A 21,234-nucleotide genomic window follows, 5' to 3' on the forward strand; every position below is an offset into this window, starting at 1 on the left:
TTCATTGGAGCCAAATATTTTCCGGCTAAGGGAGAACGATGCAGGGTGAACTCAGGGAGCTAGACCCAGTAGATCAGAATTTGCCAAATACGTCAAGGGACTCATGCCCCATGAAAGCATCAGTCAAGACCACGAATGTGGTTCCACATGCAAATCAAGGCCTAGGATAGGATGACTAGCAGGTGAGGAGGTCCATGCGCATGATGAAAGGATAGAGGTGGCAGAGATTCAGTCCTTCAAGGGAGACTGATGGTATGGAAACCTTATTTCACATTAGCATAAATACTACATTTGGGATCGGTTCCATGATCCACTCACTACTTGTCATGTGTGGAATTATACACATCAACTCTTTCTTTAGTTAAATGTTGAAGAAGAAAAATGTGTCCCCCTTTTCGTTCTCTTCTTCCCTTGTTTCTTTATCTTAAACCTTTCATCATTATTGTCAGCATCATTCAACTAAATTAATTGATTTGTGATTGGGAAAAGTCCCTGCTCTCTTTCACTACATGAATTAGGAAAAAACCCAATATTTATTCTCAACTTGGAACAGAGAAACATAATACTAAAAGAGTTTTAAGTGAAGTGGCGCACCACCATGCATGGAAATAAAGAGTTTAGTGCACCACCACCAATGGAACTAAGAGTTTATTGAAGTTGGCCAACTACGGGATTGAGATGAGGTCCTCATGTGTCTCTCACATTGTGCTGTGCTTGAGGTGTTTGATCACGTTAACAGGCTGCAAAAAAGTGACGAGCACTCTGCAAGATGATGGATCAGCAGTCCCAACTAAGGGAAGACCTCTATAAGAGAGTGGATGCCGACGCTAGTAACTATTTTATAGCTGGAGAAGCCAGCATCAATAAACAACTTCTTCCACTCCTCTTCGTTGCGTTCCTTTCCATTGTTCATTACCATCATATGGAGATCGAGGACCAGTTGCAGTTCATTGAACACTTGTTGAGGCCATTTCTTCTTCACTATCTCCACAACGATCACCTTCCCTCCTAGTTTTGGAATGGCCTCCTTGCACCTCATCAGTATCTTCACGCACGATTCATCATCCCAATCATGCATTACTCCCTGTTTGCATTAGCATTAATGATTGAAATAAAAATTCTTGGTTAAAATACATTCTTCTCTTCTCTGAGAAACTTGGTTTTATCGTCTATATCGGGAAAGCATATAAAAAGAAGAAATTTATATGTTCACACCATGAAGAAACAAGGAACCGTTGCATCTCGAAACCCTCCAACTATTGAGAGACAAAATTATAAAGCTTCCTATATATCACTAACTACGAGGCCAAAGTAATTAAAGTATATTTAATCTCATAGTCAGTTGGATTGAATTCAGCACAATAAGAAAAGAATCCCCCAAAGGGGCGTCTGGCAAGATGAACACTAATCGCTACACTGACGCATGTCTTTGTTCCACGACATTTTTCTGGCCGACCATAATGCCTAGCTTTTCTAGAGTGGGAGACTCATGTTGTTAGTTTTCTTGCTTTCAAACGCCTCTTGAGTATATAATGGAAAAATAAAAAAGTTACCTTTTCTGGAAAAGGCAAAATTATCCTTAATAAAACAAAAAAAAAAACTGTGAAAATGAAAGGGGAAAATGCACCTTCGCACCAGAAGGATTGACTTTAATCATTCGAACGTTGTATGCACTTTGCACTACAATATACCTGGTAAAATGTTCAAACCTTTGCATGCATGGATGGTCGAAATAATGAAACTAAATGCCTTTAAAAGATGAAATAAAACCACTAAGAGCACAGGCATTGCAAAAAAACGTTTTTTGGAAGGGCACTCTTCACAGATTTTTCGTCACATTACCATCTTCAAATATATATATATATATATATATATATATATATATATATATATATATATATATATATATATATATATATATATATATATATATATATATATATATATATATATATATATATATATATATATATATATCAAATATTTGAAGATGGTAATGTGAAAACAAAAAAATGTTGAGGGGTTGGTTTGATAAAATAGTTCCGCCACTGCTTATATGTCTTTCGTGAAATGGCGCATGCGTCAAATTAAAGCAGGGTCCATTGTGAAATTAAGGCAGAAATTCAATTATGTCAACCCTGATGTCTAGTGAGTCCACTGATTTTGCGATTCAACTGAAGAGAATCGGCAAGACGCACTGGCATAATCATGTTCCAAAAAAGCTGCAAAGTGAAAAAACTATATAAAGGAACAAACAATAAGAAATTAGACTTCACGAATAGTAAAAAAATGGACAATTTTAAGACGTGAAAGCACTTCAAATGAAATGATTGTGCACTTGTTCGATGTGAATCAACAGTTTCCGGTGCTCCTTTTTCAACAATGGTTCAAGTTGTTATTGGTGAAATAAGATCTTTGTTCTTGCATACATACTTATCTTTGATTATTCTCTCTTTCTGTTTGATAACCAAGTTTTTTGTTAATGCTTTTTTTCATCCATGCTCTTTCTCTCTCCCTTCGTCTCTGTTAAATGTTTGTCAGCCCATATTTCTACGATCAACTCGAATTGCATAAATATACACAATTCAAATTTTATGAGGGTCTCAAACTAAATAGTTTTGGATTATTTTATAGTTGGTGGATCTACCCTTGAGAAGTGAAGTAAAAAGGTTTTGAAATTCCAATGTCAAAACCCAATTTCAAACCAAGGAAATCAAGGCCACTAGACTTGAAAACCTCAAATTAAAAACTCATTTTACATGCATTAACGAGCATATAGTTTTCAGTGCATATATTTATATATTGTCAACTAGGTGATCACTAAATTCTCACTTCATACTAATTGCTAAAGGATTTACACGTGTCAATAAAAAAACAAACTAGTATTTTGTTTTATTTAATGAGGGAGGGTGCGCCCTCATAGGCATAAGAAAAGAAAAAGGATAACCGCGTGTCCAACATGTTGAAGTTTAATTGGATTGACAGCATCAAGTTGAAGGATGCACGACCTCAACTCCTTTAACAAACTAGTAAATCTAGAGTCGAGCTTAACCAAGCGAGTTAGAGTCGAGCTCCAATTGGATGTACTCACTATACAGCCCTAAGAATGGTCTTGGGGATTTGATACCTTAGGCCAACGGCAAAGTCTCTGAACGGGAAGTGATTTCCCCAAGTAAAACATTAAAATATAAAAAGCAAATTGTTACCTTAATAAGGACTGCATCAGCTGGTGGCACTGACTCAAACATATCACCTCCAATCGCAACAACATTTGGCTGTGGTGGTGATGCAGCCACAACATGGGGTAGGTCCAACACCATGCACTTGATGTGAGGGAAAGCATCGGCTATGATGGAGGCCACAGTCCCATTCCCACCCCCAACATCCACAAGTGAGCTCACTTCCTTGAAAACTTCACCACACCTTTCAACCATGCAACCCATGAACAGCTTGCACATACTAGACATGGCCTCATTGAACAGCTTGTTGATCTTAGGATCAAGGCTCGCCTTGACCCATAATGGTTCCCCGTGTTTAGCCTCAAAGGCAGTACGGTGCCAATTACCCTCCCCTGATTGCAACCAAGCTGCCAAATTGTCCCACGTAGAGACAATCAAGGGATGGAGGCTCAGCATGGTAAGCGCTGACAGATTATGCTGGCCCTCCCTTAGCAACAGCCTTGACACTGGCGTCAATGCATACAGCACTTCACCTGTGCCGGTTTTTTTTTTCTCTTCAGCAAAGACACCAGCATGCACCAGTAGACGCATTAGGCGATCGAGGCATGACGCATCTGCGGAGGAGTTGATGGGGATCTCGGTGGCCAATTGGGAAGCAGTGAGCGGCTGCCCATGGCCGTGGATGATGTCTGCTATGCCGAGCTTAATGGCCGCCTTGAGGGAGTAGGATTTCTGGTACGAGCACGAAAGGGTCTCAAGATGAGCTTCTGCCATCTGCTGATCCACAGGCCTCTCTTGGACATTCTTTTCTTCCATCGCTCGCAGGAAGGAAGGAAACAATCCCAAACAAACCAAAATAGAGTTGACAGAGTGACCTATGTAACGCTATATGTAGCAAAATTATTTGTGCAATTGGTGGTAGCTTTATATATGACCATCAGCGGAATGGTAGGAGTAGAAGTATTGATGGCAGGTGTGTTTATGACATTATTGGTTTGGTAGGAATACAATTATTAATGGCAAGTGCGCTTATGACATAGGTGGAATTGTAGGAATACAATTGTCTAAGGTTGCCTTTGATGGCCTCATATCTCGGATCTGAGTTTGGATTTTCTGAGTGGATCTGAAGTTTATCGAACTTTTGATTTAAGAAGCACAGATTTCAGAGAATGCTGAAATCCATGCATCTCAAATAGGAGAGACAGCCAGGGCAAGGGGGTGGGTCTGACTCCAGTGTGGATTTCAGATCCTTGCCTGAAGGTAGAGAGGGGAAGAGAAAGAGAGAAGGCTAAAGGAGTGCATCAAGGAAGGGCTTTTAAATCCTAATATTTTAAAACCTCATATCTCAGATCAGAAGTTCTAAAACAATACACAATAGATATAAGATCCGAGACAATCAAATACAACCTAAGGCTTTTAAGCCATGTAATTCGTTAGCATCAATCTCATATCCAAGGCTGATCTGAAATCTGTGCCGTTCATTCGGCAGCACATACCTCAAATCCACTCTACATATAAAAAGTTGTGGAGCGAAGGTCTGATTTAGAAGAGATTGGAGTGGGAGAGGGAGAGGAATTTTAGTCTGGTTCGGACCTCAGATCCGTGAATCTAGATCTTGAGGGTTAGAGATCACTGCATATCCAGACCCGCACCTATCTTATTGTCAGTGTCAATAGATACTATGAATATTATTGTAGCTAGTTCTTTAGAGTAACAGCTGGCCTCCAATTTGGTTGCATACAAAGCTACCCTTTCACAACATGTCGCAGTCCATGCCCTACTTTTTTTTATCTTTTTCTTCATTTTTTTTCTTTATAAAACCTTTTTCTCTTCCTTCAATACTTTCACTGTATTTTTGTTTCCCCAACGGCTCCTTTATTGGACTTTTTGGTCTTTTCGAGTAAGTATGTGTTGAGGGCCGATCTTTTATTTACTCACCAATCATTTTCACTTGAATGTAGGCAGGGAGAGGGACTGGTAACATATGAATGGTTTCAAAAGGGGAATGTACACAAACATGTCACTCTTTTCTATTAGATCAGGCTACGTTCTGTACCAACTTCATGCTTTTACAGTTTTTCATATCGCCAGTGGTAAATGCCAGAGGTTACAGCTGTAGACACCGAAGTCCACCAACATTGCAAAATGGAAGAATATCTGTATATATGTCAAAAATAAATAAATCTCACTGTCGTTCTGTTGCTGGTAGCCGGAGGTTTGCTAGAGACGGCATGAAGCAGCAGTGGCAGCTTCGGTGGAGAGGAAACAAAAGGAAGAGAGAGAAAGAGAGAGAGAGAGAGAGAGAGAGAGAACCGATAAAATGGAAATATATAACAAAATTTGAGGACAAGAGGTCCCCTAAATGCAAAAACAATCCGCAAAGAACAAAATTACACAAAAAACACAAGCAGGAGGAACAAATATACAATACAATGCACAGAAAAATAGGAGAGAAGAGGAAAGACGAAACGGCACAGTCATCCAACCGCAGTCAGGCGGCGGCGCTTTAACCGAATGGCGAACTGGATATCCCCTTGCACAATACGAGCCACAGAATCTGGTGAAGAGAAGGTGCCCCTGAAGACCCTGTTGTTGCGCTCCCCCCAAATGCACCACCAAGCTGAAATAAGCCACGGCCTCCAGACATTACCCCAGGAAGCAGTCAGGTAGGGGGAAGGACAAAAGAGGAAGAAAAGACGAATGGATTGTGAGTTTGGAAGATTACTAACAAGGGAAGGCCAAGTAGAAGCAAGGACACTAGAGAAAAAAGGGCAAGAAGTAAAAAGGTGGACCCGAGACTCAGTCGCAACAAGACATAGGGGACACTGGTTAGCCAAACTGATGCCAAGGCGCTGTAGGTGATCAAAAGTGTTGATATGAATATGACCAGTCAGACAGTCAGAAGAAGCCAGACAAAAACAATGGCTCGAGGAGATGGGCCAGGAGACCAAAGAGACCGGAGGGGGGGGAGTGACGCGACAGAAGGACCAAAGGAGGCCAGGTAGCAAGAAGAAACAGTGAACTCACGGGTAGGTGAAAGGGGCCAGGATGGGGACGCGAACGATGAGAGGTCAGCAAGGCGGAGGAAAAGAGGGATGACAGAAAGCATGTCGGACCAAAAGTGAGAGGGGGAGATGTGAGATATAGAACTATGCCAGACGCTAGGAAAAGGCAGGTCGAATTTTGAACTAATGAATTGGGTGATGGGAGAATGTTCAGTAGCTAACCGCCACCACCAAGAACACAGGGAAGACTCGCAAGCCCGACTAAGGTTGGTAACCCTAGCACCCCAAGAAGACGCGGAAAGGCAACCACATCCCAATGCGCAAGGCGATCTGAAGGTCGATCACCATCCCAAACAAACTTACGAATAAGCTTATCAAACCTACGCAAGACAGCCACAGGAGGCCGAAAGACAGACAAAGCATGGAGAGGAACCGACGCAAGGCAGTGCTTAGCCAAAGTAATCCGACCTGGAAGAGAAAGCAGCTTTCCCTGCCAACAATGAAGGCGATCCGTAAGCTTCTGCTCCACCCCATCCCAAAAATAAGGAGCAGGAGGCGACAACGTAATCTGAAGCCCCAGATAGTCCATGGGCAGGCTAGTAGCCTTACACCCAAAGCAAGCTTCCGCGAGAAGTACCGTGGCCAGATCCGCGTGAATGAGGGAGAGGTGACACTTGTCGGAATTGATAGAAAGACCCGAGATGAGCTCAAAGACCCGAAGGATGAGCCACGTTCTCACAACCTGCTGGCGAGAAGCACTGCCGAACAGGAGAAAATCATCAGCATACTGAAGGGTGGAGAAGGACGATAAGTGGGGGAGCGAATGAGGTGTGAGGAAGCCAACGACCGTTGCGTGATGGAAAAGCGCAGAAAAGCTCTCAGCAACCAAGTTGAAAAGCAAGGGCGATAACGGGCAACCTTGACGGAGGCCACGCTCGAGACAGAAGAAATCACCACACTTCCCACTGAAGGAGACCGTAAGCTGGGCCCTAGTGACAAGCGACATGATCCACTGCCTAAACGAAGGACCAAACGTAAGACGGGTGAGGAGGTCAGAAAGGAACTCCCAACTAACCGAGTCAAAAGCCTTAGAGATGTCCAACTTCAGGATGAATGAAGGTAGCCGAAGACAGTAAAGGGAGTGAACAACCTCATTGGCTAGGACAACCGCGTCCTGCAGACGCCGACCCTTGACAAAAGCAACCTGGAAGAGGTTAATGACTGAAGGCATGACAGGCGCAAGCCACATAGAGAGCAACTTAGCAATAATCTTGTACGGTGTGCCTAGGATGGAGATCGGGCGAAAGTGGGTGACGTCCGTAGGGTTAGGGCGCTTAGGTACCAGGACGCAGGTAGCTTGATTGAATTCCTTTAGGAAAATAGAATTGGAGGCGAACTCATCACAAAACGCAAACACATCCGCACTACAAACCTCCCAAAAAGTACGAAAAAATTCGACTGGGAAACCATCAATGCCAGGCGCCTTACCCGAGCCAAGGGCCCAGACCGCGTTCTTGATCTCTTGGTGTTGGAAGGGCCGCTCAAGAGCGATCGCACAAGAGACAGAGAGAGAGGAGAGGTGAAAACCCGGCAGCGTGGCACGGAAGCGAAGAGGTTTAGAGTAGAAATCCTGGAAATGAGCGCTCAGGGCCGGAAGGATGTCATCACCAAGAAAAATCCTGCCCCCGATACCCATGGACTGGAGCAACGTCTGTCGGCGCCTCTGAGAGGCGGCCAAGTGGAAGAATCTAGAGTTCTGGTCCCCATGCGCGAGCCAACCCAGCCTAGAGCGTTGCTGCCAATGGATAGACTCTCTAATCCGCCACTCCTGGGCAAGACACTGCAGACAAAGGAGACGGGAAGACTGATACGCAGAAATATTATCAGAGGCCTGAAGGGACATGATCTCCTCATCCCAATCGGTCACTTCCAAAAATTTGCTGCTCCATAAAATGCGCATATACATATATGTACATTCATGTGTATATGAAAAGATTATAGAGAAAATAAAACACAGTTATATATATATATATATACATTCATGTTTATATGAAAATTTGTAAAACAAAATGTAGAAACATAGAAAGAAAATGATAAAAAATTTCATTATGTGCACATATACATATATAACAAAACATAATTATTTTGTTTATGACAGGAGAATATATTTCTTCAATCGTTGGTTGTGGAAGAAAATAAAGCAACATAACAAGATACTCATTAGGTTTTATAATCAGGTGATTAAGAAGAAAACTAAACGTAATAATGACATGAAGATGCATTTTGAAGGAAAATGGGGAGAGCGCAGTGAGCAGGCCCTGGCTCGAGCAACGTCTCGGAAAAACGTCCACAGCAGCAAGCAACTCGCTGCCGCGCGCTGCAGTGATCATTGCGGCGATCGCCTAATACAATTGTTCACGCGAATGCTTAATACAATCATGTGTGGCTGCACATCACGCGACGCACGGTCGTGCGGCGTGTTATTGTGTGGCTGCACATCACGCGACGCCCTGTCGTGCTGCAGCAATCAGTGCAGTGATCGCGTAATATGATCACTCACACAATTGCTAACACGATCGTGCGCTAAGTAGTGACTCCATGCTCGTTTTAAATTCGAATTGGGTTCAATTAATCACCGTGAGCGACTTAGGCCTAAATACACGTTTTGGCGTGAGAGTGAAACCTAAAACAAAGGGAAGGTCTATGTATGTGCATGTGGCGTTCATAAATTTAAATTCTGTTGTCTTGATTTAAATTTTGGGTTTTGAGTTTAAAATAATGAATTCGGTTATAGACTTGGATTTTGGATCTTATTTGGATCCGAGAGTTGGATTTTGGATTTAAATCTCGCATCTAAAATTGAGTTTTGAATTCGTGTTTGGGGTGATAACAGAAAACTAGGCATAGATTAAGAAAATTTCAGTTGAGATACCTAAAATGAAGGTTAGAGAGTGAACTTGATGTTAGGACATCTGCCTAAAGCTTGAATTAGGATGAAAAAGTAACTTTGAAAATACTCTCCTGGCATTGAAGACTTTATTATGAGGTTAATTGAGATTGATAAGGTGTCACTGTTGAGAATTTTGCAAAACAGGGAGTAAATGAGATCATTTTAGCCCAAATTGAGGAGAATGGAGGGTTTATAATGGGAGTTTAGCTTCAAAAATTGAGGGTATCACTTAAAATAGTAAGATGATATTGAAAAAGATCTGAAAACAAGGTTATTGAGACCAATAGATGTGCTGGTGTGAAGAAATTGTTGAACAATAGTGAAAATGAGCCATTTTAAAACAAATTTGACCAAATGACTGCAAGAAAATGGGTTGTAGAAGCTCCTATTGATATGCAAATATGAGTATGTTCATAATTTAATCTCTAAAACATAATTTTCAGAAGTAACACAACTATTTCATGAAAATTAGACAAAATATGGGCTCATTTTTTTGACTGGTGACAGGTTGGGTGATCTTTCTCTAGTGGCTTAACATTTGTATTATGAAATCCATGTACGTGGTATCATTGGCCTTTGCATTTGAGATATACTTGAAAAGAATAGCACAAAATCTCCATTAGAATAGGCGACAGGGTCATTTTGGCAATGAAAAGTTTAAGGCATCTATAGTGAGTTAGTTGATCCGATATATCAACAATCTCAAAAATTCATAAACTCCATAAGCTGAAATAAAAACTGTCATGAAACAGAGTTGAAAGCTCGATGTAGGTCAAGTTTGAGCATTTCTAAAGCTACAATATATTGATTGTGGATAGAACGACCAAGAGTGAATGCCATCTGTAATGGATAGATTACAATAGTAAGAAATGGGTGGAGTCGATTTGCCAACACTTTGGCTATAACTCTCTTGAAAGCCATCATTAAATATATGGTCCAGAAAACAGCAGTCTCTGTAGAGTTGATGTTTTTTTTTTTTTTTGGAGTCATAAAAATTGTAGATGTCTAGGCTGTTTGTTTGATCTTGATGATTAGAATGACTAAAGAGGTCGGAAAAGAAAGAAGATGGGACAGAAAAGGTGGTAGAAGGAGGAGACAAGGCTTCAACAAAGACCCTAGAGTCCACTATTGGATTCACGTCACCACAGGTAGAAGAGGTGGCAGATGGGGAATTCAAGTTGTTGACAAGAGGAGAATGAGGTTGTAGATGGAAGAGGGATTTGGTGGTTGGGGAAGTCGATGAAGGTTGAAAGTCTATGGAAACCATCGCCAGTCTAGAGATTGGCAGCAGAGGCAAGGAAGGATGTGGAGTGAGGGATGAGTTGGTCAGTGTGGGAAAGATGATTATGAGTGGCAGTTGGGGTAGCTACTGGAGGTTGACAGGCATCGAAACTCTGGCAATTTTGTTCGTCGGTAGCACATCGTCAAAAGAGAGGGGCACCAAAATGTCGTCGATACGGACAGACTTGATAGAACCAGTTGAGGCATTCGTTGAATTTATTGGATTATTTTGATTAATTCTTAGACTCTTACATGAGTCCACCGAAAACACCTTCAAGGTCCTTTCCAATTGAAAATGAATGTTTGATATTGAAGATGAAGATAAACAAAATAGAATAGATGTAGAGAATGAGAGGAAGAGAGAAATTTTGAAGGAAGAGAAAGAAGGTCTGAGAAAAAGAGAAATAGCGAAAGAAGGTCTGAGAAAAAGAGAAATAGCTCAACGGGTTGAGAATCATGTAAGAGGAGGGAAATGGTGAGGTATTTATGAAAGAAAGAGGCCCAATGGCGTTATCGTTATTTTTAAAATATAATAAGCCACTAACTAGTCATTATGGGCTTAAAAAATACTTAATTACTCTAACAAAGTCAAATCTATACAAAAATAGGTTGACTCGGGTTTGACTGCTTTAGGAGTAGACTACCTCAAAAGCCTGCCTAGCCTCAGCTGGGCGAAGGACAAGCCTAAAAATGCGGTTCTAGCCGCCACAGGCCATTCCCGGTCCATTGTGGCCCGCTGTAAGTCTAGCTTGACCAAGTCATAGGCCAGCGTAGGCCCAGCTCGAATAGGTCATCCTGGCCATAGCTGGCTGGGCCAGACCAGGCCCGTTCTGCCACATCAACGGTGGGCCCTACGGAGAGAGGCAAGGGTATTTTTTATAAAATGAGGGTATTTTTTAAAAATGAAGAATATTTAGAGAAAATCAAGAGTATTTTGGAAAATTCAAACATATTTTCAAAATATAACGGTATTTTAGCAACTTGAAAAGGAACTTGAGTATTTTAGAAATGACCATAATGCTTCTATTCTTGAGCCTGAAAATAATTTGGAACTTAGATATGGATCCCAAACTAGATCCAAATCCGGGGTAGGCCAAATTTAGAATTTTGAAGTTGGAAATTGGTACAAATGATAAATTTGGATCTCGAATGTGGATTTGAGTCTGGCAATGGATCCAAGGCACATGTCTGGACCTAGATCTGGATCAAATACTCAAAATGATCTAGAATCATAGTTTTGGATATGAATATCAGACTTGATTTTGAATCTCAGATTTGGATACGGATATCAGATTTGGTTATGAATATCAAACTTAGATCGAAAATTATGGTGGTCCACCATGCAAGGAAATAAAGAGTTTAGTATACCACCACCAACCGAACTGAGATTTTATTTAAGTTGCACACCACGAACTATGGATTGAGATCAGGTCTTGTAGTTTCCTATCTCAGATTGTGCTGCGCTTGAGGTGTCTGATCACGTTAATAGGCTGCAACACAAGTGACAAGTATTCAGCGAGATGATCAATAAGCAGACCCAACTAAGGGAAGACCTCTATGAGAGAGAGGATGCCAACGCTCGTAAGTATTTCATAGCTGGAGAAACCAGCATCAATAAACAACTTCTTCCACTCCTCTTCATTGCATTCCTTTCCATTGTTCATTACCATCATATGAAGATCGAGGACCAGTTGCAGTTCGTTGAACACTTGTTGAGGCCATTTCTTCCTCACTATCTCCACAACGATCACCTTCCCTCCTAGTTTTGGAACAGCCTCCTTGCACCGCATCAGTATCTTCACGCACGCGCCATTATCCCAATCATGCATTACTTCCTGTTTGCATTAGCATTAATGGTTGAAAAAAAAATTCTTGGTTTAAATACATTCTTTTCTTCTCTAAGAAAATTGCTTTTATCATCTATATCGGGAAAGCATATAAAAAGAAGAAATTTATATATTCACACCATGAAGAAACAAGGAACCGTTGCACCTCAAAACCCTCCAACTATTGAGAGACAAAATTATAAAGCTTCCTATATATATCACTAACTACCAGCCCAAAGTAATTAAAGTATATTCAATCTGATTGTCTGTTGGATTGAATTGAGCAGGAAGAAGAAAAGAATCCCCCTAAGTGCAAGATGAACACTAATAGCTACACCGACGAGCGTCTTTGTTTCACCGACATTTTTCTGGCCATCCATAATACCTAGGTTTTCTGTAGTGGTAGAGTCATGTTGTTAGTTTTCCTGCTTTCAAACTCCTCTTGAGTATATAATGGAAAAATAAAAAAGTTACCTTTTCTGAAAAAGACAAAATTATCCTTAATGAAACAAAAAAAATACTGTGAAAATGAAAGGAAAAGTGCACCTGCACACCTGAAGGATTGACTTTAATCCTTCGAACGTTGTATGCACTTTGCACTACAATATACCTGGTAAAATGTTCAAAACTTTGCATCCATGGGTGGTCGAAATAATGAAACTAAATGCCCCTAAAAGATGAAATCAAACCACTATGAGCACGAGCAGAGCAAAAAAACATTTTTTGGAAGGGTACTCTTCACAGATTTTTTGTCACATTACCATCTTCAAATATATATATATATATATATATATATATATATATATAAGACAGAGCAAATATTTGAAGATGGTAATGTGAAAACAAAAAAATGTTGAGGGGCTGGTTTTGACAAAAATAGTTCCGCCACTGCTTATGTGTCTTTCATGAAATGGCACATGGGTCAAATTAAAGCAGGGTCTATTGTGAAATTAAGGCAGAAATTCAATTATGTCAGCCCTGATATCTAGTAAGTCCGCTGATTTTGCTATTCAACTGAAGAGAATCGGCAAGACGCACTGGCATAATCATGTTCCAAAAAAGCTGCAAAGTGAAAAAACTATATAAAGGAACAAAAAATAAGAAATTAAACTTCAGGAATATTAAAGAAATGGACAATTTTTAGACGTGAAGCACTTCAACTGAAATGATTGTGCACTTGTTCGATGTGAATCAACAGTTTCAAGTGCTCCTTTTTCAACAATGGTTCAAGTTGTTATTCGTGAATAAGATAATTGTTCGTGCATACATACTCATTTCGATTATTCTCTTTTCTCTTTGATAACCAAGTTAGTTTGTTAATGCTTTTTTTCATCCATGCTCTTTCTCTCTCCCTCTGTCTCTGTTACATATTTGTCAGCCCATATTTCAACGATCAACTCGAATTGCATAAATATACACAATTCAAATTTGATGACGGTCTCAAACTAAATAATTTTGGATTATTTTATAGTTGGCGGATCTAGCGTTGAAAAGTGAAGTAAAAAGGTTTTGAAATTCCAATGTCCAAACCCAATTTCAAGCGAAGGAAATCAAGGCCACTAGACTTGAAAACTTCATGCATTTGATGTGAGGGATAGAATCGGCTATGAAGGCGGCCACAGTCCCATTCCCACCCCCAACATCCACAAGTGAGCTCACTTCCTTGAAAACTTCACCGCACCTTTCAACCTTGCAACCCATGAACAGCTTGCACATACTGGACATGGCCTCATTGAACAGCCTGTTGATCTTAGGATCAAGGCTCGCCTTGAACCATAATGATCCCCCGTGTTTAGCCTCAAAGGCAGTACGGTGCCAATTACCCTCCCCTGATTGCAACCAAGCTGCCAAATTGTCCCACGTAGAGACAATCAAGGGATGGAGGCTCAGCATGGTAAGTGCTGACAGATTATGCTGGACCTCCCTTCGCAACAGCCATGACACTGGAATCAATGCATACAGCACCTCATCTGTGCTGGTTCTTTTCTGTTCTTCAGCAAAGACACCAGTAGGCACATTAGGCGATCGAGGCATGACGCATCTGCGGAGGAGTTGATGGCGATCTCGGTGGCCAATTGGGAAGCAGTGAGCGGCTACCCATGGCCGCGGATGATGTCTGCCATGCCGAGCTTAATGGCGGCATTGAGGGAGTAGGATTTCTGGTACGAGCACGAAAGGGTCTCAAGATGAGCTTCTGCCGTCTGGTGATCCATAGGCTTCTCTTGGACATTCTTTTCTTCCATCGCTCGCTGGAAGGAAGGAAACAATCCCAAACAAACGAAAATAGAGTTGACAGAGTGACCTATGTAACGCTATATGTAGCAAAATTATTTATGCAAGTGGTGGTAGCTTTATGTATGACCATCAGTGGAATGGTAGGAATAGAAGTATTGATGGCAGGTGCGTTTGACATTAGTGGTTTGGTAGGAATAAAAAGATTAATGGCAAGTGCGCTTATGACATCGATGGAATGGTAGGAATACAATTGTCTAAGGTTGCCTTTGATGGCCTCATATCTCAGGTCTGAGATCGGATTTGGTGAGTGGGTCTGAAGTTTATCGAACTTTTGATTTAAGAACCATAGATTTCAGAGAATGCTGAAATCCATGGATCTCAAATAGGAGAGACAGCCGGGGCAAGGGGGTGGGTCTGACTTCAGTGTGGATTTCAGATCCTCACCTGAAGGTAGAGAGGGGAGGAGAAAAAGAGAAGGCTAAAGGAGTGCATCAAAGAAGGGCTTTTAAAACCTAAGATTTTAAAACCTCATATCTCAGATCAGAAGTTCTAAAATAATATACCATAGATATAAGATCTGAGACAATCAAACACAACCTAAGGCTTTTAAGCCATGTAATTTGTTAGCGTCAGTCTCATATCCAAGGCTGATCTGAAATCTGTGCCGTTGATTTGGCAGCACATACCTCAAATCCACTCTACATTTAAAAAGTTGTGGAGCCAAGGTCTGATTTTGAAGAGATTGGGGTGGGAGAGGGAGAGGAAGAGGAGTTTTGGTCTGGTTTGGACCTCAGATCCGTGAATCTAGATATCGAGGGTTAGAGATCACTGCATATCCAGACCCGCAACTATCTTATTGTCTGTCAGTAGATACTATGAATATTATTGTAGCTAGTTCTTTAGAGTAACTGCTGGCCTCCAAATTGGTTGCATACAAAGCTACCCTCCTCAAACATGTGGGAGTTCTTGTCCTACTTTTTGTCTTTTCCTTCATTTTTTTTTCTTTATAAAAGCTTTTTCTCTTCCTTCAATACTTTCGCTGTATTTTTGTGTCCCCAACGGCTCCCTTATTGGACTTTTTTGGTCTTTTCGAGTAAGTATGTTTTGAGGGCCGATCTTTTATTTACTCCCCAATCATTTTCACTTGAAAAGTAGGCAGAGTGTGAGACTGGGTTACATATGAATGGTTTCAAAAGGGGAATGAACACAAACAAGTCATTGTTTCCTATTAGATCAGGCCACATTCTGAACCAACTTCACGCTTTTACAGTTTTTCAACAGTAAAAGAACTGGGAAGATTAGTAACATATTATATGGCCAGTGCTTAATGCCAGAGGTTACTGTTGCAAAAATGGAAAAATATATGTATACATGTCATAAATAAATAAATCTCACTGTCGTTCTGTTGCTGGCAGCCGGAGGCTTGCTTGAGACAGCCTGAAGCAGCAATGGCAGCTTCGGTGGAGAGGAAACAAGAGGAAGAGAGAGAGAGAGACAGAGACAGAGAAAGAGAGGGAGAGAGAGAAATAAAAAGGAAAGTAAGCATGGGGTCTGGTATGTGAAAGCTTTTGAAAATAAAGTATTAACTTAAATAGAGAGGAACAATAAGTTCTTAAAAGAGAGAGTGAGAGAGAGAGAACTGCACAATATACGTGTACATACTATCACACATATACATATACGAAAGTTTATAAAAAGAGGATATTGATTAAAAAAAAAAGAGAGATTTTTAGAGGAAAAGAAATAGAGAAGTATATATACATATATGTGTGTGTATGTGTACGTGTGTATAAGAAATTTGCAGGAGAAGACATTTAACTTGAAAAGAAAAATAGAAGCTTCTAGAGAGAGAAAATGGAATATGTATATATATATATATATATATATATATATATATATATATATATATATATATATATATATGCATTCATGTGTATATGAAAATTTGTAAAATAAAATATGGAAACATAGAGAGAAAATGATAGAAAACATCATCATATGCACATATACGTATTATATGTATGTGCCTTCATGAGATTAAAAATCAAAAAATGACTTAAAATATCCAATTTCAATTTTTATATAGACCAGAGAGGAACTTAGGCTCATGCAAGAGCCTAAGCTAAGCCTCCAAAGCTTCATTAGAAAGAGTTCTTGCTTTCAAAAACGTTTTGAAAAACATGATTTTAAATATTTTTATATATGAACACAAAACATAATTATTTTGTTTATGACAAGGGAATATATTTTTTCCACCGTTGGATATGAAAGAAAATAAAACAATATAATAAGGCACTCATTATGGTTCCTAATCAGGTGATTAAGAAGAAAACTAAACATAATAATGACATGAAGATGCATTTTTAACATATACATATTCGTGAATGACCTTTCGGAGTTGGACAAGACCCAATCTCAAAATCAACATAATAATAGAGAAGAATCCCAACACAAACACTCACTTTCACCATTCATTCATATAAGAAAAACAATTAACTAGGCATGTATAATAAAACAACGTTTAAGACAAGAAAAAAACATGCCTTAATCATAAAATAAATTCTTATTTCCATTCGTATAGGAAAAGCAATCAACTAGGCATGTATAATAAATCAACATTCAAGACAAGAAAGAAACATGCTTAAATTATAAAATGAAATCTTATTTCATCTTCTCATGCTCCTGGTGCATTCAAGAATAGCTATGATTCTGAAGATGAGGTTTGAAGGCTATCTTATATGGCCATGGAGAGATGAAGAAGGGAGAAAGTAAGGAAAGAAAAATGATTGGAATGTTGATTACATACCTCTAACAAGAATGATTTTGGGAAAAGTGAATAACCTTTATCCGAATGATCTAGATTTACCTTGAGTGAGGCTCCAAGATAATGAAGATATTTCTCCAAGAGATATCCTTGTACTTCCTTGAAGAGTTGGATCTTGGAGAAGCTTGCTCCCAAGTTGGAGAAGAAGAACAAGAAGAAGAATGATCATAAAAGAAGAAATGGGGACAAAGAGGTAAAAAAAGCTCTAAATCTTCAAGTGAGAGCACTAGAGGTTCCCCCAAGAGTCAAGAGGGAGGATTGTGGGGATATACATAGAGAGTTTTGGAGCTAAAACTCAAAATTCAATTTTTTTTTTAATTTGACAAGATTTTCATGCAAATTTTAAATATTTTTGAATTATTTTCAATTTTTCTTTTAGGTTTTGACCATTGGGATTGGTCACTAGCCCTGCAAAGACCCTTTTGGGGTGTGGGCAGGGCTAATGCCCACCTAAAAAGTTTAAAACCGCCATCCAATGGTTGGTTTTTGAAGGAAAATGGGGCCAATGCAGCGGGCTGGCCCCAGCTCGGGCAGCATCTCGAAAAAACATGTGCAGCAGCGTGCAACACACTGTCGTGTGCTGCAGCGATCGGTGCACCGATCGCGTAACGTGATCGTGTGGGCACGGTGAGCAACGCGCGGTCACGCAACGTGGTGTCACGTGGCTGCGCATCGCGCAACACATGAAACTAATATTTTTTTGTTTTTGTTTTTAATATGAAATAAATGAAATAACTCCAGGCCAACTCTCTTTTGTTTAAATAAATAAATAAAAATGAAAGGTTGTTCATAAAGAGCATAAAATCATTTTTTAATTTAAAATGTGTATAAAAATACTTTTTGTTGCAAATAGGTGGGCCAACTCTGTTTTGAATAACTCCAGGCTCATTTTAAATTTAGATTGGGTTCAATTAATCGCCGATGCTGAGTAGTGAGCGACTTAGGCCTAAAAACAGGTTTTGGCGTGAGAGTGAAACCCAAAGCAAAGGGAAGGTCCGTGTATGTGCACGCAGTGCTCATAAATTTAAATTTTGTTGTCTTGATTTCAGTTTTGGGTTTTGAGTTTAAAATAATGAATTCGGTTATAGAGTTGTATTTTGGATCTTATTTGGGTTCGAGAGTTGGATTTTAGATTTAAATCTTGCGTCTAAAATTGAGTTTTGAATTCGTGTTTGGAAAAATTTGGGGTGATAACAGATAACTAGCCATAGATTAAGAAAATTTCAGTTGAGGTACCCAAAATGAAGGTTAGAGAGTGAACTTGATGTTAGGAAAACTACCTAAAGCTTAAATTAGGATGAAAAAGTAACTTTGAAAATACTCTCCTGGCATTGAAAAGACTTTAATATGAGCTTAGTTGAGATTGATAAGGTGTCACCGTTGAGAATTTTGCAAAGCAGGGACTAAATGAGATCATTTTAGCCAAAATGGAGAAGAATGGAGGGTTTATCATGGAAGTTTCGCTTCAAAAATTGAGGGTATCACTTAAAATAGTAAGATGATATTGAAAAAGATGTGAAAAGAAAGTTATTGAGACCAATAGATGTGCTGGTGTGAAGAAATTGTTGAACAATAGTGAAAATGAGCCATTTTAAGCCAAATTTGAGCAAATTAGTGCTAGAAAATGGGTTGTAGAAGCTCCTATTGATATGCAAATATGAGTATGTACATAATTTAATCAATAAAACATAACTTTCAGAAGTAACACAGCTATTTCATGAAAATTAGACAAAATTTGGGCTCATTTTTTTGACTGGCAACAGGTTGGGTGATCTTTGTCTAGTGGCTTAACATTTGGATTATGAAATCCATGTACGTATTATCATTGGCCTTTGCATTTGAGAAATTGAAAAGAATAGCACAAAATCTCCATTAGAATAGGCGAAAGGGTCATTTGGCAATGAAAAGTTTAAGGCATCTATAGTGAGTTACTTGATCCGAGATATCAACAATCTCCAAAATTCATAAACTCCATAAGCTGAAATAAAAACTGTCATGAAACAGAGTTGAAAGCTTGATGTAGGTGAAGTTTGAGCATATAAAATGAAGAGCTAGAAAATGCCATTGAGTGAGCAATTTCTAAAGCTACAATATAGTGAGTGTGGATAGAACGACCAAGAGTGAATGGCATCTGTAATGGATAGATTAGTAAGAAATGGGTGGAGTCGATTTGCCAACACTTTGGCTATAACTCTCTTGAAAGCCATCATTAAATATATGGTCCACAAAACAGCAGTCTCTGTAGAGTTGTTCTTTTTTTGGAGTAATAAGATCAATGTTGTTGGCCAAGCATTGTAGTAAAATTTCACAAACACTGCCATGGAATTACCTTGAACTTTGGTCCAAAACTAGTCCAAAAAATCAACTAGGAATCCATCTAATCCTGGTGCATCAATCCAGATAATCAGATGGGTGTGAATCTCTTAGGCTGAAAATAGGGCATGAAGTTGCTCAGCTTGAGACTGTGAGACACGTTTAAATCCATCTACGCTGGTTGTTTGATTAGAATGACTAAAGAGGTCTGAAAAGAAAGAAGTGGCTACTATTGGGAACACTTTCGTTGAAGGGCACATTAATGAGCACACAATAAAGGACTCTCAGACTGGGATACATGCGATATGTGGACCATAAAAAAAATTATAGAACGAAAGTTGCCCTAAATGGTCCCGACATTCGATTGTAATGGAAAATCTACCAATATCAATTATAGAAGCCTATAAAGAATGGTGTCAAAAGAGCTATATGCCACCATGGTATTGTGTAGTGGCTTTGTAAACAAAACGAACCATTCGCCACGGATTTTGGATGTCCCTAAGAGTGACTTGTTCCATCTTTGATTGAAGAAGGGAAACCAAATGGATGAAACCTGATCAGATTTGATTGGCAAGAAGGGTGAGACAGAAGATGATAATAAGGATTGAAGGAGGGTGCGTAATGGGTGAGGCAGAAGATGAGGGTCATGTGGAGAGAAGAAAGATGAGAGAGGGGCAAGGAAAAGAGGAGAGTAAAACGGTGGGGAATGACCGAGGTAAAGAGAGAGAAATGGAACTGGAGGGATGAGTAATGGAGAGGGTGAGAGAAGATGGGACAGAAAGGGTGGTACAAGGAGGAGACAAGGTTTCCTCAAAGACCCTAGAGTCCACTATTGGATTTACGTCACCACAGGTAGAAGAGGTGGCAGATGGGGAATTCAAGTTGTTGACAAGAGGAGAATAGTCAGACAAGGTTGTGGAGGGAAGAGGGATTTGGTGGTTAGGAAAGTCGATGAAGGATGAAAGTCTGTGGAAACCATCGCCATTCTAGAGATTGGCAGCAGAGGCAAGGAAGGATGTGGAGTGAGGGATGAGTTGGTCAGTGTGGGAAAGATGATTATGAGTGGCAGTTGGGGTAGCTACTGGAGGTTGACAGGCATCGAAACTCTGGCAATTTTGTTCGTCGGTAGCACATCGTCAAAAGAGAGGGGCACCCAAAAGTCGTCGATATGGGCAGACTTGATAGAACCAGTTGAGGCACTAGATCCAAATGCGGGGTAGGTCAAATTTAGAATTTTGGAGTTGGAAGTTGATACAAATGATAAATTTGGATCTCGAATGTGGATTTGAGTCTGGCAATGGATCCAGGGCACATGTTTGGACCTAGATCTGGATCAAATACTTAAATTGATCTAGAATCATAGTTTTGGATCTGAATATCAGATTTGATTTTGAATCTCAAATTTGGATATGGATATCAGATTTGATTATGAATGTCAAACTTAGATCCAAAATTTCGGATTTGGATCTAAAAGTTAAATTGGGATCTAGATCGTGGATTTGGATCCGAACAAAGATTTAGATCTAGCTAAATTTTGGATTTTGGATCGAGGTCTGACTTAAATTGGATTCAAAATGATGTATATCCAAGAACGCCATATATGAGATGCCCGACAACAATC

At 39.8% G+C, this 21,234-nt stretch overlaps 2 protein-coding genes across 2 annotated transcripts; both read right to left on the minus strand.

The window, feature by feature from the left end:
- Positions 1–579: 579 nt before the first annotated feature.
- LOC116267209 (trans-resveratrol di-O-methyltransferase-like) lies at positions 580–4,052 on the minus strand. Its single transcript, XM_031648817.2, has 2 exons — positions 3,207–4,052; positions 580–1,084 (listed from the first exon to the last, which is right to left on the minus strand). The coding sequence occupies exons 1-2, from the start codon at positions 3,993–3,995 to the stop codon at positions 791–793; spliced, it is 1,083 nt and encodes a 360-aa protein (XP_031504677.1). The 5' UTR covers positions 3,996–4,052; the 3' UTR covers positions 580–790.
- Positions 4,053–11,956: 7,904 nt separating this feature from the next.
- LOC116266983 ((RS)-norcoclaurine 6-O-methyltransferase-like) lies at positions 11,957–14,275 on the minus strand. The gene is made up of 3 exons (XM_050081238.1): positions 13,923–14,275; positions 12,788–12,851; positions 11,957–12,250 (listed from the first exon to the last, which is right to left on the minus strand). The coding sequence occupies exons 1-3, from the start codon at positions 14,273–14,275 to the stop codon at positions 11,957–11,959; spliced, it is 711 nt and encodes a 236-aa protein (XP_049937195.1).
- Between the last annotated feature and the right edge of the window lie 6,959 nt (positions 14,276–21,234).

This window comes from Nymphaea colorata, chromosome 13, assembly GCF_008831285.2.
Source record: "Nymphaea colorata isolate Beijing-Zhang1983 chromosome 13, ASM883128v2, whole genome shotgun sequence".
Classification (NCBI taxonomy): domain Eukaryota; kingdom Viridiplantae; phylum Streptophyta; class Magnoliopsida; order Nymphaeales; family Nymphaeaceae; genus Nymphaea; species Nymphaea colorata.